Genomic DNA, 17,843 nt, shown 5'->3' with positions numbered 1-17,843 from the left:
GGTGAAATTTCGAATTCTCCGCAGAATTAATTCCACGCAAGTGAATTTTTTTTTTTATCTTTTTTTTTAAATCTTTTTTTTATTCTGTTTTCTTTTTGGTCACACTGTTTTTTATTCCCCTCGCACGTTAATTCGGGTAAATCAATCACGCTTGTCTCTGTAATTGAGCTACTTCCTGCCTTTTAAAACGCGATCGTGTACGAAACAAAACATAAAAAAACAGACAAAAAACAAAAAAAAAAAAAATAGGGAAACGCATTAACGAAGTGAGAAATTTAACATGGCACATGCATAAAACGCCTTTTAACCACGCCCCGGGAACCGCACCTTGAATGAGATAACAGATCACTCATTCGTTCATTGACTCGGAGGGTGAATTACTCGCCTGATATTACGATGAACTCCGTAACGTTGAATTAGTGTGATAGAATAAAAAGTACAATTTATAAACAAATTCTCGATCACGCGACGAGGGAAATAACTTCTCGTCGTATAGTATAAAAGAAATCAAGTACTAGGACTGAATGCCTTGAAGATAACAACCTGTACAAAAATAACCCACTAAAAAATAATCGAAACTAAAATAACCGTGGACAAAAATAACCCACACAAAAATAACCTGTGGCAAACATAACTCACTCAAAAATCACTCGCGCAAAAATAATGGGTGACAAAAATAACCCGTACCAAAATGACTCGTACAAAAATAACTCACTTAAAAATGATTTACACAAAAATAACCAATGGCAAAAATAAACCTCCACAAAAATTACTTACACAAAAATAACTAATCACTGGAATAACCCACACAAAAATAACCCAGAACAAAAAAAAACCCACACAAATATAACCTACGGCAAAAATAACCCATACCAAAATAACTCGTACAAAAATAACTCGCTTAAAAATGATTTGCACAAAAATAACCAATGGCAAAAATAACCCTCCACAAAAATTACTTACACAAAAATAACTAATCACTAGAATAACCCACACAAAAATAACCCAGAACAAAAAAAAAACCCACACAAATATAACCTACGGCAAAAATAACCCATACCAAAATAACTCGTACAAAAATAACTCGCTTAAAAATGATTTGCACAAAAATAACCAATGGCAAAAATAACCCTCCACAAAAATTACTTACACAAAAATAACTAATCACTAGAATAACCCACACAAAAATAACCCAGAACAAAAAAAAAAACCCACACAAATATAACCTATGGCAAAAATAACCCATACCAAAATAACTCGTACAAAAATAACTCGCTTAAAAATGATTTGCACAAAAATAACGAATGGCAAAAATAACCCTCCACAATATGACCTATTCAAAATAACTAATGACAAAAATAAATCACACAAATATAACCTACGGCAAAAATAACCCATACAAAAATAACTCACTTAAAAATGATTTGCACAAAAATAACGAATGGCAAAAATAACCCTCCACAAAAATTACTTACACAAAAATAACTATTCACTAGAATAACCCACACAAAAATAACCCAGAACAAAAAATAAACCACACAAATACAACCTACGGCAAAAATAACCCATACCAAAATAACTCGTACAAAAATAACTCGCTTAAAAATGATTTACACAAAAATAACCAATGGCAAAAATAACCGTCTACAAAAATTACCTATTCAAAATAACTAATCACAAAAATAACCCACACTCAAAGAATACGTTACAAAAATATCGTATTTCAAATTTTATTTAATTCCATTTCATTTGTGCGGTTTAATGTTTTTTTTTTTTTTTTTTTGTTTTATCAATTTTCTGCCCCGGGTTATTATTGTTTAGGTTATTTTTGTATGGAATATTTTTACCAGGGATATTATGATCGTTCGTGAAGAAATTAGCTGCATATTTACACGGAAAAATACGTAACAATTATTCTCCTCATTACGATATTAATAATAATAAATGAATAGAATGAAGTCGTGGAAAAATTAACGGATCGTCATTGTTTATGTTTCCAGGCTACGAAAACGCCGACTGGTTCATCCCGACGCCAGCCCTAAAACCTGAAGACGTTGACTTGAAGTTATCCCCGGATCAAATACGGGAGACGTTAAACTACTTCCGTGAGTCCTATTATATTATCATTATAATTTTCATTCTTACTATTAGTACGCGAAATTGTACACATTTAAATACGCTTTATTCGTGTCATTTTTCTCACGGTTATCGACAATACACGAATCAACGAGCTTGCACGTGTATCGATCTCCTTGGTATAATAAAAGACAAATATGGAAAGGCCGAACGAATTCGGAAAGTTCTTTTACCTTGCTATTGGAGCAACGTCATTCCCGCCAAATCACGTCTTCACTTTTTTTTTCATTATCAAACCGCGACGAATTAACGCCGTCACATCTCTATAATACGTATGTATCTAGGTTTTTCTTTTTTTTTTTTTTTCATTCATTTCCCGTGTACGTATATTCGAAGTACAAGGCGTGTGGAACCGGACGTTCTTACCGAAAGAATAAAAAAAAAAAAAAAAAAAAACCAAGAAAAATTATCGTCCGTAATGCTGTAAGGAAACTACCGTTACTCCGAATTGTACGATCTATTGTGTATTGCTGACTTACGTTGCACGATCTGCGTGTATAAAAACGGTGAACTTGCAGAGTCGGGTGAAATATGAAACGACAACGCTGACAATTAGGGTCAGGGGTGGGGTACAAAAAAATTACAAAAACAAAAAAGTCGACCGGACGATATCGCCGAAAGTCAAATTAACGACAGTTGAAAACGTAGAAATAACATAAATAAAAGTATACCATAAGTCAGTTACTTATATCGCGTTTTCGTATCGAATCTTTATTTCTTAATTCTCAGCACACCCTGTCGGTGGAAAAAAAAAATCCGATCATTCCGAATATGATATGTATTTGATGGTAGAAAGTGACGAACTGCTAAAAGAAAAAAAAAAAAAAAAAGAAAAAACCGGTTTCTTGACATTTTCAGTCATTTATATCAGAATGGGATGAAAATAAATTGTTTACAATTTTTTGTGTTATATTGTAAACATTTCGAAGCATATCCTCCCGACATTTTTATATTCGAGTGAAAATAGAATCTTAATTAAATCGATGTGTAGAATTATTTCAAGGGTATAGAACTACTTTGAGAAAATTCTAAATCCCTGGAATATTTATACCGATTTAATCACGATCCGATTTTCATCAAATTTTGAAATTCTCCCAATGTACTCCGAAATGTCTACGTTATCAGAAATTAAAATTTCATTCGCATATACAGGACCGAAAGTGTCTGAAATTCGTGTTACTTCGACAGTCTCTGAGGATCTGCATTGAAATAAATTTCATATCCGGAAAAATTCAACTTTGAACAAAAGATGTATTTGATCATAATTTTTTTTCTCGCCGCAGCTGCGCAGAGTCAATGAGAAAAATGTAATGAAATTCATCGATATTTTTGTCATAAAAAAACTGACCCGAAAGTTATTGGATTCGTGAAAAATGACTTCCATATTTGTCTCCGTTTGTGTTGTAATGCGTGTTTTCTTTATTTATATTATATTATTTATATAATTCGTTCGAATCATCTCACGTTCCGATCACGTGCAAGTAATATTTTTGAACGAATCGCGAAAATTCGATGTAACGCGACGATTGTATAGTTTTATCGTTTAATCTCTGACCTAAATCAAGCGTATATTACATACGCGAAGCTTTAGTAATAATACAAATACGTAAGTTTTAGGCAAGTAAAAAAGCTGGACTGGTGGCTGGATATTTATTTTTCGCTAGGTCTCTGAAAATGTTAATATACCGATGTGTGTAGAAATTCGCACGTGGCATGATGCTTAATTTTACGTATAATCTACTCATCCTAAATAATACGCTGGATATGAAAATGATGCGAGAAATAAAATGTAAGAAAGCAAGAAACAATTTCTAACGTGGTTGGAGAATTACACACCTGCGAGATTTTCAAAATTCTTTCACTCGTAGATGAATTAGAATTTTCATTTATTGATTGGGATAAAAAGTTTATATTTTTCGAATTACAACTAATTCAACGTTGTTCCGGTGTTGGATAAATATTTTGTATCGTTTCACCGGATGTTTCGCTACGTTAATTCAAATCCAACTTTCAACCTCATTTTAAAATAAACCGTCTAACTGTTGATCGCGACAAGAAACGAATCGATTCGACGATCGCTTATTCACGTTTCTGGTGAGTATAAAACGTTTCTTCTCAATCTTAGGTGCAATTGCAACGGGAATCTGTGAGGTAAGTGCAGGGAAATAATTTTCGCTTACGTCTAACTTGTTGCAAGTTTCACGTTATTTTATTTTATTGTATTTTCTGCGAAAAATTGCCGTTCACTGAAGTCGAACCGGCCGACCGATTGACGGAAAGACGTAATTAGCCGTGCAACTCCTCATTTTTTATCCTCGTCGTTTTTCACTCCCGATTTCTTTTCGCTTTTATTTCTTTTATCGCCGCTTAGACGCATCGCGTAGTTTTTTACTCAAGTACGACAAAACCGAGATTTTATTACACAACCCGTCAAGGTTACAACGTATTGTATAATTGTTATTAGAAGATGCGTGGAAATCTCGTCGAGCGTTACATTTGTTTTCGTCGGTGAGTTTGCGAAATTTAAAAAAAACAATATTTAACTAAGGTTTATCGGGAATTTAGTATCAGATAAATAGGCCAAAGTTTTTACGAAAAAACATGTCGATTTCGAAAATAAAAGCTCCCGGCGTTATTTGCAAAAAAAACGTATTTATTTCGCCGATATAGTTGAAATTGCAATCGATTCGCATGCGAATCGACATTAATTTTTTTATTTTACTTTGTTCTTTTTTTTTTCAACACTTTTTGGTTAAAAGTTCTCTGTAACTCTTGAAAGGTAATTTTCACGCGTCGATGCGTCGATGTGACAGTATATATTAAAAATAGACTCGTTATCATTCACAGTCGATAAGATATTAGCAGTTGGAGAGATTCGGAACTAAGTTTTCGTTTTTTCTCTGCCTTTTTTTTTTTTTTTTTTATCTTTACTCGAATCTTCCTTTCATGCGATAAATTTTCATCACGATACGCGGGGAAAATTTGAGTTCAAAATAACAGTCTTCCGTTTCTAAAGCGCATTATTTATGGTTAAAAATTTATATCCGTTTTCTTCAAACCGTTATATCTCGAAAACCATTCTTTGCACATTGTCAAAACTAAGTGTCGAACACTTTTGAGAATAGAACTAACTTTCTGGTTGAAAATACTTCGTCATTTTATCTCGTTCGGATCGTGTTTTTAACAAATTTAAGCAGAGAGAATTTTTTTTTTTTTTTTTTTTCAACGAAGTTGGACAAATTAAAAAATACACTTTCCAAATTTTTTCCACGTGGATTAACCGCGACAATAGTTTTTTCTTATTGTTTTTGCTGTGAGATTATTGAAGGATTCCCCCATATATTACAAAAGCAATGTTATATGAAAACTACGCAGTGTGCTTGATTTGTTAAGAACTTTAATTACGAGGTATTTTCTATTGGAAAGTTTGTCCAACGACCTAGGAACAATTTTCCAAACATGATGGTTCAAAAAAAAAAGTGACTCAGATTTTTTACTATAGGATTCGCAAAATATGTCAGATTTGAAAAATCTGAAAAGACACAACAAGTTTTCTCAGGTAGTATAAGAACAAATCTGTTTATTGATTGGTTTAATCCACTACTTGATTGATTCACTTATCTGGTAAGATACTGTTAATAATTATCGCAGTAAGAAAGAAACTGCAAGCAAAGATTATCATCCTTGATCGTTGACTGAATTTTAATTACAAACAAACCTGCTTCGACGCTTTCATATCGAACACCGTTAATCATCTACATGCCGATGATTCATATTTATGCGAATGTAGATTTCTCAGAAAGCTGGAAACCTCATTCAAGAATTCCAAACGATCCAATCAATTCGCCTTACTTCACTCGGAGTGAAAAAAAAAATCTGTGACGTTTTTGGAGTTGACGTTGTTTCAAGTTTCATGGAGATTTAGATGGACGTTCAATTATTCGCTTTTTTCTTTCTTTCTCTCGGTCTTTCGAAGGAGTTTCACGCTTTGTCTTTGTCTTTATCCTTTTGAGTCACACATTATTGTACTGGGTCAACTTTTGTAACAAGATAATGTCGCGTGGTTTTTGGGCTCGCTGATTACGAATCTGAAATCAGATTTTGAAAATTGAAGATTGTGGATCCAACATGCCGGACGAAAATTTCAAATTCAATCAAATCCAGTCAAAAAACTCAGTGCAGTGTTTCTCGGAGTCGCTGATTACAAATTTGAAATCAGATTTTGAAAATTCAAGATGGCGGATCCAATATGGTGGACGAAAATTTCAAATTCAATCAAATCCGGTCAAAAAACTCTATGCAGTGTTTCTCGGAGTCGCTGATTACAAATTTGAAATCAGATTTTGAAAATTCAAGATGGCGGATCCAATATGGTGGACGAAAATTTCAAATTCAATCAAATCTGGTCAAAAAACTCCGTGCAGTGTTTCTCGGAGTCGCTGATTACAAATCTGAAATCAGATTTCAAAAATTCAAGATGGCGGATCCAATATGGTGGACGAAAATTTCAAATTCAATCAAATCCGGTCAAAAAACTCTATGCAGTGTTTCTCGGAGTCGCTGATTACAAATTTGAAATCAGATTTTGAAAATTCAAGATGGCGGATCCAATATGGTGGACGAAAATTTCAAATTCAATCAAATCCGGTCAAAAAACTCTATGCAGTGTTTCTCGGAGTCGCTGATTACAAATTTGAAATCAGATTTTGAAAATTCAAGATGGCGGATCCAATATGGTGGACGAAAATTTCAAATTCAATCAAATCCGGTCAAAAAACTCTATGCAGTGTTTCTCGGAGTCGCTGATTACAAATTTGAAATCAGATTTTGAAAATTCAAGATGGCGGATCCAATATGGTGGACGAAAATTTCAAATTCAATCAAATCTGGTCAAAAAACTCCGTGCAGTGTTTCTCGGAGTCGCTGATTACAAATCTGAAATCAGATTTCAAAAATTCAAGATGGCGGATCCAATATGGTGGACGAAAATTTCAAATTCAATCAAATCCGGTCAAAAAACTCTATGCAGTGTTTCTCGGAGTCGCTGATTACAAATTTGAAATCAGATTTTGAAAATTCAAGATGGCGGATCCAATATGGTGGACGAAAATTTCAAATTCAATCAAATCCGGTCAAAAAACTCTATGCAGTGTTTCTCGGAGTCGCTGATTACAAATTTGAAATCAGATTTTGAAAATTCAAGATGGCGGATCCAATATGGTGGACGAAAATTTCAAATTCAATCAAATCTGGTCAAAAAACTCCGTGCAGTGTTTCTCGGAGTCGCTGATTACAAATCTGAAATCAGATTTCAAAAATTCAAGATGGCGGATCCAATATGGCGGACGAAAATTTCAAAATCAATCAAATCCGGTCAAAAAACTCTATGCAGTGTTTCTCGGAGTCGCTGATTACAAATCTGAAATCAGATTTTGAAAATTCAAGATTGTGGATCCAAAATGGCGGACAAAAATTTGAACATTGATCAAATACGGTCAAAAAACTCTGAGCAGAGGTTTTCGGGGTCGCTGATCAGATTTGCCATGTTGAATTTTTAAAATTTGACTTTGGCTTTGTAATCAGCGACTCCAAAAATCCTGGGACAGAGTTTTTTCTCCGGATTCGATCGAACTTCAAATTTTTGTCCGCCATGTTGGATCCGTCATCTCGAATTTTTAAAATCCGATTTCCGATTCGTAATCAGCGACCCGAAAAATTTATAATTTATTCAAAAAGCGTATAATATGTAGAGGGATAACTTTCTCGGAAATGAATTATACCTTCAATTTTCAAGATATTTTTCAACCACTTTGTTTCTAACGATAATAATTTACACTATATCGCAATAATTATTCTCGGATATCGAAAACGTATACTATCAGAAACAGCAATAAAACCGCGAAAGAAATATGTATTCAAAGTTCTCCAAACATACAAAATATTGATATAAAATAGGCGTTAAGAATACTTATCGCTATGACTAAAAACGTTGTTCTATATTTTTATTTCCAAACGAAAAAAAAAAAAAAAAAAAATCAAAAATCCACCGCCCAGAGAAATGTCGAACGAATACCGGTGAAAACATACGAGGCTTTTGTTTGTAGTAATTGCGAACATTGCACAGCTATATACGTAGGTATTCACATTACAGGCAGCACCATAATGCACCAGTCTGTTTGGCAATTGGCACATGCGAGAGAGTGTTATTACCTACCCAAGAAGTATCATAATACCTGCTACAAGCCTCGTTACGAATAGGTGGAATACTTCATTTTGTTCCCTTAACGCTCGTATTATTACACCTTTTGGTCTTCGCGTGTTACGTATTGTTTAAAAGATATTTTATACCCTTTTATGCATGTGAAATAGGCGGTGTGACGGATATCGTGCGTTTTATGTTTTATATCGCGTGTGTTCAACAACCCGGTTCTAGAATATTATACACGAAGAAACTCTCAAAGATTTATTTATTCATTTATTTATTTACTCGCTTTACTTACGTCTTAGAGTGAAAATAGTGGGACTTGAGTACCTTGTGTCTTTTCCTTTGGATTGGCGATATTTTGTTTGGATACCGAAATTTTATGCAGGATCTTTTCAATCGTTTAAAGATAGCAAGCAGTGTTTGAACTCCAAATCTAAATCTTTTTTTTTTTTAAAAAAAAAAGCAAACAATTTCAGTCAGTCTAATTCAAGAACTATTTCTTTCCTAATCAAAAATTTGTAACGAATGCTTAACTTTTGTCCTGCGTCGTTCCTGAAATAATGGGTAAATATAGAGTGAAAATTAAAGTAGAGGGGAAAAAAACCAACCTGTCGTCCGCACCCAGATTATAAATTAAAAGAGGCGGGTGAGCGCGGCTTTAATATTATATTATAGAATTGAAATACGTGCAGAGTTGCAGTTTATTTTTTGATAAAATTTGTACGCTTTCTTTGTTTAAATACTTGTACGTTTTATTTTTCTACTGCTTTGTAATGTAACATCTAAATATCTGAACTGATTTGCTTAGAACGATTTTCTGGCCACCGAATTCGTTGTCTTTGTGTTTTTTCACCTGCCTCACTGTACGTTTAATTGTAATCATTCGGTCGTTACAGCTAAGGTTTGAAAATTTCCTGTTTTTCAATTCTATTTCTTCCTAATCGGCTCGTTTTTCTATGCAAATGAATAAACGAGAGAAAAAAAAAATTGTTTAAAATAACGTATGTTTCCTTCACTCGCTACAAGGTGTAGAATTCAATATTAATATTCTACATTTTTTTTTCTTTTCTTTGCTTTTCTACTTTCTCAATGCGAATGGTTGATACTCACATTTATTTAACAATGTATAAAACTCACGCCATGTAATTTTTTCATAAATCGAATAAGTAAGATCGGTGCTCAATTAATCATCTGTCAATTTTGAACAAGGATTGGTAAAGAAAAATGGAATAATTCGGACTCTGCAACAATCCCAGGGTATACATGTGTGATTCATTTCAGATATATTGACGTCAATGGTCGGCCATTTGCGCTACGCGGTCTCCTAATCGTCGTTCAGAAATATTGTTGACGTGTTAAAATATACCTCAAACACTTGACGTCGTGAAGAGTCGGACAAATTATGAAACATCGCAAACCTCGCTCGAGGTTGGCGTGGATTATTTTTATTCGTTGTATCTTAACTCTTGCAATATGGAGACCAGCTCTCGAGTATAAAATATGCGAGTTGAAAATCTGCGACGTGACATCATCACGGACCAAGAGAGATGGAAGTATTGGGATTATTTTCCTCGTCAAATATTCTTAATAATGCGTTTCATGTAAAAAAAAAAACTGACAACATCGATTCGTTTTTGTTTGAAATAGAAAAGTAAGAAATGCGAAAAGAAGTATTTCGAATTGGTTTTAAAAAATTTACAGGCACCTATCACCTTCTATTAGGCACAAAAAGAAACATGAAAATTTCACAAATCACTCCGTAAAACGAATTTTGAAGAAAGTGGGTGTAACGGTAAATCTATTCGATATTTTATACGTGTAATCAGTTTTAAGAAGAGGATAAACTTCATCGAAGATGCTGCAGTCCGCGGTTGCAAAAGACATAAAGTAACGCGTGATCGATCCGCGATCAGGTAATGATTTCCTCGATTTGATCCGCGATTATTCTTCGGTTTGAATATTGACTCGATCAACCGAGACGCGTTTTTTTTTTCATCCTTTATAACGCTGCTCATGCTCGCTCTATTCCGCATTACAGGTGTACAAGATAAGATAGTTTTATATATTACGTATTTTGTCGTATTTTTCTTGACTGTTTTTCACCGAAATTGTCTGATACGGGTTACCGTAGAATAATTTTTTTTTTTTTTTTTCTTTAAGAAATTCAATGTCAGATGGTGTTAGATTAATACCAAATTCATGATTATAGTCGATTAAAGTCCACACGCTGCATTTTTTCTTACAGTGCACAGTCTAGTCAACAGAGTTTCAAAACGGGAAATTAAAAGATAAAGATTTGGAATGTATGACTGAAGTGAGTTCTAGTGAATTTCACTGGAAACCGAACTTGAAAACTGTGAATTTTTGTCGAAACAGTTGAGTTGTTGGTAATCTGAGATGGGTTGCATTATAGAAAATCTTTCGTAAATGCAGCCAAATTCATATAATTTGTCCAATTTTAACGAAAATTGTTATTCTCGGTATTATTTTGACTTTCGAATCTCTCTCTGATATCTCTTTTCACCGTGACTATGTTCTGACATTTTTCATTAAAAAATTTTTTAGTCGTCGAATAGATTTAAATTTTTCTATTAAAAAAAGTTGGAAAGTCGCAAAAAGAAATATTTTTCACGGAGAGGATAAAACAAAAGATCAGAATTTTTTACTTGGTTGATGAAGCTAAAAAAAAGAAAAGAAGAAAAAACGTAAGGTATCTCGAGAAACAAATTTCCAGATCAAAAGAAGTTCCAGAATCTCGCGTGTCAATTTCAGTGACTGACCTTAATATTAAATCCGTGTAACAATAACGAGTCATAAATAACCCAAGAAAAAAATAACCCTTGTGAAAAATAACCTGACAGATTGACAAAAAATTAGATTATAATTAATTGAATTAAATTTAATTTCATATCCGTAATTTCTGTCATGAGTTGTTTTTGTCGTTTTTTTTTTTTTTTTTTCTTGTCACGGATTATTCCTGTCATGAATTCTTTTTCTCACGATTTATTTTTGGCGGGTTTTTTTTTATATTATTTATTTATTTTTTTTTTTTTGTGGTCATTTTTGTCTTATTCTTGTGAATTATTGTTATTCTATGAATTGTTTTTGTTACAGCTTATAAAAATAAAAAACAAAAAAACAGACAAAAGTCTAGGGTCATTTTTCTCTAGGGTTATTTTTTCTAGGGTTTTTTCTCTAGGGTTATTTTTTCTAGGGTTTTTTTTTTTTTTTTTTTTTGTCACGGATTATTCCTGTTACGAATTATCTTTGTCACGGCTTATAAAAATAAAAACACCCAGATAAAAGTCTAGGGTTATTTTTTCTTGAGTTACTTTGCTCCAAGGTTATTTTGGTCTAGGGTTATTTTTCTCATGGGTTATTTGTGTCGTTTGTTAGTTTGTCATGTTACATTAGTTACTTTTGTGCGGTTTGTTATTTCCGGGTCATTTGGTTCCAGTACCCACCGTAGATTTCACCCAACGCCGTGGAAAAACTCGCGGCATGCTTACAATAACGTCGAGTCAGGCTTCTTCCGTTGTAACTGAACCATCTTACAGTCGCGTCTCCGACTTCATTATCCCACACGCATTTGAATCTTTAATCAATGCACGCACATGCTGCTCCATCTATTAAAAACCTGCAAGCCTATGTTTAGGAAAACAAATTAACGAACGCTGCTTAACTCCGAGTTGAAGAGTTAAAAACCCGTTACAAGATTTAATCAAAGAATAATTATTTATCATACGAGTAATTAAGCGCACTTCTATACACAGATGCTGAGATATTTACAGTAAACTCGAATTCGTTTTAATGCACGTAATAGACGGTTCTAATGGACCGTATATTAATTGCAAATTTTATTTCTCCGACTATCGGTTTCAGGCTATATTTTATTGTCCATCAAAAGTGCAGCTACTTTTTTATGGGCCTAAACAAATTTCTCATTCCCAACCGTTGTTGGTGAAAAAAAAAAAAGAAAAAGAAGATTTTCAGCTACACTGAGAAAAATTTCATTTGTTACAGTAACTAGCAAATTTCAGTAAAACAGGTATCGTTAAAAAAAACTGTTTGAATATTGGTGGAATAATTGCAACGCAAAATCAGTTTGTTCGGTTTACTCTACTTTTTTAGTTAAATAAGGTTTTAGCGTCAATTTATTGTTGCACAAGCATTAAATTTTCGCAACAGTTGCAAGAAAATACAGTAACAGCGATCGTGATGAGAAAGAACAGTAACGGATACTAGACTTTCCGGTAACAGCTAGAAAATTAATTTTCATTTTCTACCTATAACTGTATTTTTCGATTGTGGTAAAAAATGAAAATAGTCAAGGACTGAGCGGTAACCGGAACCAAAAATTTCTCTCGATGTAGTAAATTCTAAGTAGAATATATTTTTCTTTCGATCTGGTTAAAAATATCTTCAAACATGCTCGATTCAATGAATTCTGAAACTTTCGATACGAGTCTTGTAGATTTCGATCAATCTCTAAAGTATCAGGTCCGTTGCATGTTGTATCTGCAACGATCATCCGATACAATCCGTATAAGTCAGCGATCCTGCATAGCTGACCGACTTGCAAGAAGGTGTAACGAAGCGTTGCAACGTTTGACCCGGGCCCGAAAGATTTCTCTCAGCAGGTTACACGGGCTGTAAAGCAGTTGGGTCAAAGGTCAGGGGTCAAAGTTTAAAGATGCAGAGGAGATTCTCTCGTAGCTATACGTATACCTGCATATATAGGTATATAAATACGTGTGTAATTATTTCGCATTATATCCATTATCTTGGGAAAATCCAATGCAGGCCGGACGTTCCGATTCTCGAACAAATCGGCCAATGATAACAGTGGCCAAAGAGACGACGGAAATTTCTAAAAGATTTCCCATATTTTCTTATATTTTTTTATTCTGAAAGTTTCTACCTCGTTTGGTTCTGAAATATTTACGAGGAGTTGAATCTTGAAGAGTTTTTAGCTGCAGACGTGCAAGTATAAAAATTTATCAGGTATTAATATTTATCTACTGCAGTGCGAAATTTAAATTTCTGAATTTCAGAGCTGCGTCGGGCTTCTGAAAACTCATTCTTCGTAGTTTTGGCATATCTTATTTGGCATAGTAAATTTGAAGATAGAATTTTTCTCAGAGACTGAAAGTCGATCTGAAATAATTTAGACACTGTTCATTAAAAAAAAATTTTAAAACTGTCCACTCTAGCACCGAATATAGGAAATAAAGAAAGTACAAAACAAATGTTAAAAATCGTACTTAATCCCTTCTTCAAGTTTTTCGTGTGTAAAATTAATAGGGAAGTTCCTATACCACTTGTAAAATTGCCCCGCGAGTTTATTACAAAGTATGTCAGAAACGGCGAGGAGAGCTGGGTGTAATAATCCGCGATGCGCGTACTACGGTATAATTATTACAATATACCGGAGTCTTGGGTCGTTATAACCGGTGCTCGGTTATATTGTTGAAAAATATTTAATTACCCCCGCAGTAAGAATTCATTTAGAAAGGAAAACAATAGAATTATTACTGCCCAACTATGTATACGAGGGAAATGGGTTGGCTTATTTGCGGGCAAAACGTACTATTAAATATATATATATATATATGTATTTGTATGTATGCATGTACGTATGCGTCTAAGGCGCGAGAATTTAAGGAATGAGAGACTTTGAGAGAGAAAATATATATTATACGATAATTTTCTCTTGACAAGTGGTATTTTGCGTTGTGCAACGCGACCGGCATCAGCGAATTGACATTAAGCAGGCTCGAATTCACCGACCTTACGTCGTATACCTATGTATGTACCTACATTGTACACGGATATAGGTATAGACAACATTATGTGGGAATTCTCTCATGCTGTATTCCAACTTCTACGTTATACTTTACAAGACACCGGGCGAGTTCACGTACCGGGACAGTCTGTTGAAACTTGAAAATCAACCGCGCATGCGCCGAATAATTCAATCTCATTGGTCCGCGAAATCTTCCCGCAGCGACGTTCTTGTCTGCGATGCAGGCGGGCCAACCTACGCGAAATGTGGACGTTTGAATTTTCAAAGAGCATGAGCATTAAGTTCCGACCGTTTTTTGAAGAATCTACTTTACGATCCAATAACAAATGCTTCCCGAAACCTTTCCGAGTCACCGCCTCGATTATTTGAGATTCTAACCTCGAAAATTCGTACCAACTACATCGCCGGCAGAAACAGTTTGACAGCTGAAAACTCGGGATGGCCAGCCTGCGCGAACAGCCGATAAAACTCGCGCATGCGCGGTTGATTTTCAACTTTCAAGAGATCGTCTCGGTATATACCGAGTGTTCGAAACTGTTTATGTGAGCAAGTTGCATCTAACATGCAAGGGTGCGCAAATTTCTGTTAGGTATATTTGTTCGAAGACTAAAGAATTCCAAATAGCACATTATATCACACGGGAATAAAGTCGACTTTTATTCCTGTGTTACATGCAGGACTTTATTCCCGACTCAACTTTGGCCGCTATGGTTATTTGAAAATTGGGACTTTCGAGACGGAAAATGATAAACTTATGATTCAGGAAAAAATACATTGCATTGCCGTTGAAAATTTGAATTTGACTTTTCTCCCCAGAGTTTATTTACCAATATTGTTAGGACAAAATTGGACATGCAGTACGAATTTTTCAATGAAAAAATGATAATATGATGTAATGTTATCAACGTATTTGAGCTGTTTGAAGTTAAAGTTGAGTATTTAAAAATTGTTCCTGTATCACGAGGACGTTTTTAGCTGTATGTAACTTCAGTTACACTTTTCAAACAATTGTTTCAACGTTCCTTAGACCTGACTGACAATGAAAATAAGAAATTCTCGATCTCTCTCTCTCCCCATAACTTTGAGTGGGTAACTAATTGCGGTGGTCTTTAAACTTACTTAGACAATCTTTCTCATTTGTTTCTCCACATTAGCGAGAACTCCTCGCGTTGCCGAGGCAAGAGAAGAAAAAATAAATAAAAAATAAACAAGTATCGCTGCTCTAAATCTACATACAATAGTTTGAAGTGCGCCTCGCTCTGGGATCGTGGATTGAAAAATTACTTTCGGTTCTCAGGAACGCCGCGGGTCGTGAACTTTCCTCTGAGCAAACTCGGAGCGTACTACAAAATCGTAAAACTTTTCATTTCGTCTCTCGACTCTCATTCATTCTTCACACTTGTCATTTCTCCGTTCGATTCCTTTCCCGCGCTCAGCTTTCGCCTGTCAACTTAGCTAAACGTCTTTCCCGCGCGACTAAAAATCAGCAGAGACTCTCTCGGGCTTCGCTTTGTTTCTCTTGTCATTTCTGGCTATCGATATTGCCGCATCTGAAACTGGATCTTGAATATCTTTGATGGATCTGGAACAGAAATGAATCAGGGAATTGATACTCGGCCTTTCGGTTTCTTTTCTTTCCTCACTTTTTATTTGTCGCGTTTATCACGATTCGAGAAACTCTCGAGGCGCTTCGTCATCGTCCAAACTCGTCAATCTGTAAAATACTATACTTATCGCATCGCGCTAATTTTAACCGTCAAATTATCGTATTGAACGAAAAAAAGTGCATCGATTTTATTGCACATTTTCCGACATGCGAAAACCAAATTCGTTGTAACCCAGAAATTTGTGTATAAGAAATTCTGGAAAAAAATTGAAAAATTTCACCAAAGTAAGTCCCAAATAATTCTATCTTAAATTAAAAGCATCAATTTTTTATAAATTACTTTTCAACTGAAACCTGACTGTAAAATTTCCTCAAAACTTTCCCTGAACAGTTTGCTGTGACTTCGAGTATAATTCAAAAAAATTTAACGGGACATGTTTAAAAATAAATCACAAAAGAAAAACAACGATTCTCTCCAGGTGAACAAGAAAAGCGATTTATTTATACGCTCGGAAATATCAGACATCTTCCGGCAATCCGTCATCGGAAGTGCTTATCATACCTCGTTTATTCCCTGCTCTCTGCAATCTGCCAGTTATATATGAGGCATTCCACGCCAATTGGACCTGGGTTTTACCCTTGACCTCTTAGATTTGGCGCGCGATTTTTTCTATGATTGTTCTCACTTTGAAAGTTACTCGGTTGTTTCTTTTTTGTTTTGATTCGACCCAATTTCAATTTTCTACAATTTTCAGAAACGATTTTATCGGCCGACCAAAATTAAAAACTTGAAAAAATACTGAAAAATCCTGCGTCAGATACGAAAATTTTTAAGCTTGGATCCGGAGTGGGCCGATTTTCCCTTCTCACTGTTTTCAAGCGTTTTCCGAAAAAAAAACGTTAAAAAAATTATAACCGAAAGTCATTTTACTATGGATGGTTGCTGAAACATTTTTATATGTCACGTGGGATTTTTGAAAACTTGTTCAGATTTTTCGGAACCATTCTACCTTCGGCAATTTTTTTTTACTAGCAAAATAAAGAAGAGAAAATATCCGAATTTTTTTTTTTAAATCCAGTGTCATACACGAAAATGTTCCAGCAACCATTCGTGGTGAAATAAATCTCGTTTCTCATTTTTTTGACGTGTTTTTGTCGGTAAAAGTTTTTAAACAGTAAGAAGGAAAAATCGGCCCACTCCGGGGTCCAAGCTTGAAAATTTTTATATCTGACGCAGGATTTTGCAGAATTTTTAAAAATTTTTAATTTTGGTCGGCCGATAAAATCGTTTCTAAAAATTGTAGAAAATTCAAATTGAGTCGAATAAAAACAATAAAGAAACAACCGAGTACCTTTCAAAGTGAGAACAATCATAGAAAAAATCGCGCGCCAAATCTAAGAGGTCAAGGGTAAGATCCGGGTCGAATTGGCGTGGAATGCCCCATATATGTACAAATATACTATAAAATAGCTTCGAGGAAATGTTCCTACAGTTGTTGAATCCTTTTTTCTCTTTTTTTTTTCCTATATTTCTATTCGGATTGCGGGTCTCATTCATCCTCAACTTCGATTCTTCTTGGGTCGTTACGCCCGAATATAGTACGAAATGTAATCGATGTTCTGAAAATAAAACAGGCGTATATATGTATGTATAATTCATACCGAGTCGCCCGAGCTTGAAACTGTGATCGACAAGGTCATCGGACCGATAAAGCCTTCCGATTATCGTCTCTGCAACAAATAATGCGATAAAACGTAGCGTCGATTAAATTAGAAATTATACACTTGAGAGAAAACACTCGGCTTAAACCAATTTCATGTCGGACTCGTTTGTTCTGTAATTTAGAATTCTTGGCTACGATATCGAATGCCGAGTAAGGTAGAAGTAGAATATACATTTTTGAGTTGATTGAATTGAATCACAATATTTACACCGATATTTGGGAAATAATAAATGAGAGAAGGAAACTTTTTTTATTACTCATTTTCAAATTCGAAATATGTGTTTTTTTTTGGCAATTTTGCAACTCAAACCGTATCACAGTGTAGCATAATTTTTCTTCGAGTATGAAATTCACTTTAGTTTATTA

At 34.5% G+C, this 17,843-nt stretch overlaps 1 protein-coding gene across 2 annotated transcripts in view; it reads left to right on the top strand.

Annotated features, from left to right (window-relative positions):
• Positions 1-17,843, top strand: part of LOC124181958 (trafficking kinesin-binding protein milt) — a 98,253-nt gene that overhangs the window by 40,231 nt on the left and 40,179 nt on the right. For both annotated transcript variants that reach the window (XM_046568720.1, XM_046568722.1), the window contains one exon: positions 2,001-2,105. In XM_046568720.1, coding sequence (XP_046424676.1) covers positions 2,001-2,105 — 105 coding nt within the window. The remainder of the gene's footprint in view (positions 1-2,000; positions 2,106-17,843) is intronic.

The sequence above is a fragment of the Neodiprion fabricii genome, chromosome 5, assembly GCF_021155785.1.
Source record: "Neodiprion fabricii isolate iyNeoFabr1 chromosome 5, iyNeoFabr1.1, whole genome shotgun sequence".
In the NCBI taxonomy this organism is placed as follows: domain Eukaryota; kingdom Metazoa; phylum Arthropoda; class Insecta; order Hymenoptera; family Diprionidae; genus Neodiprion; species Neodiprion fabricii.
The sequence above is the reverse complement of the archived record's forward strand: the minus strand, read 5'-3'. Positions and strand labels throughout refer to the sequence as shown.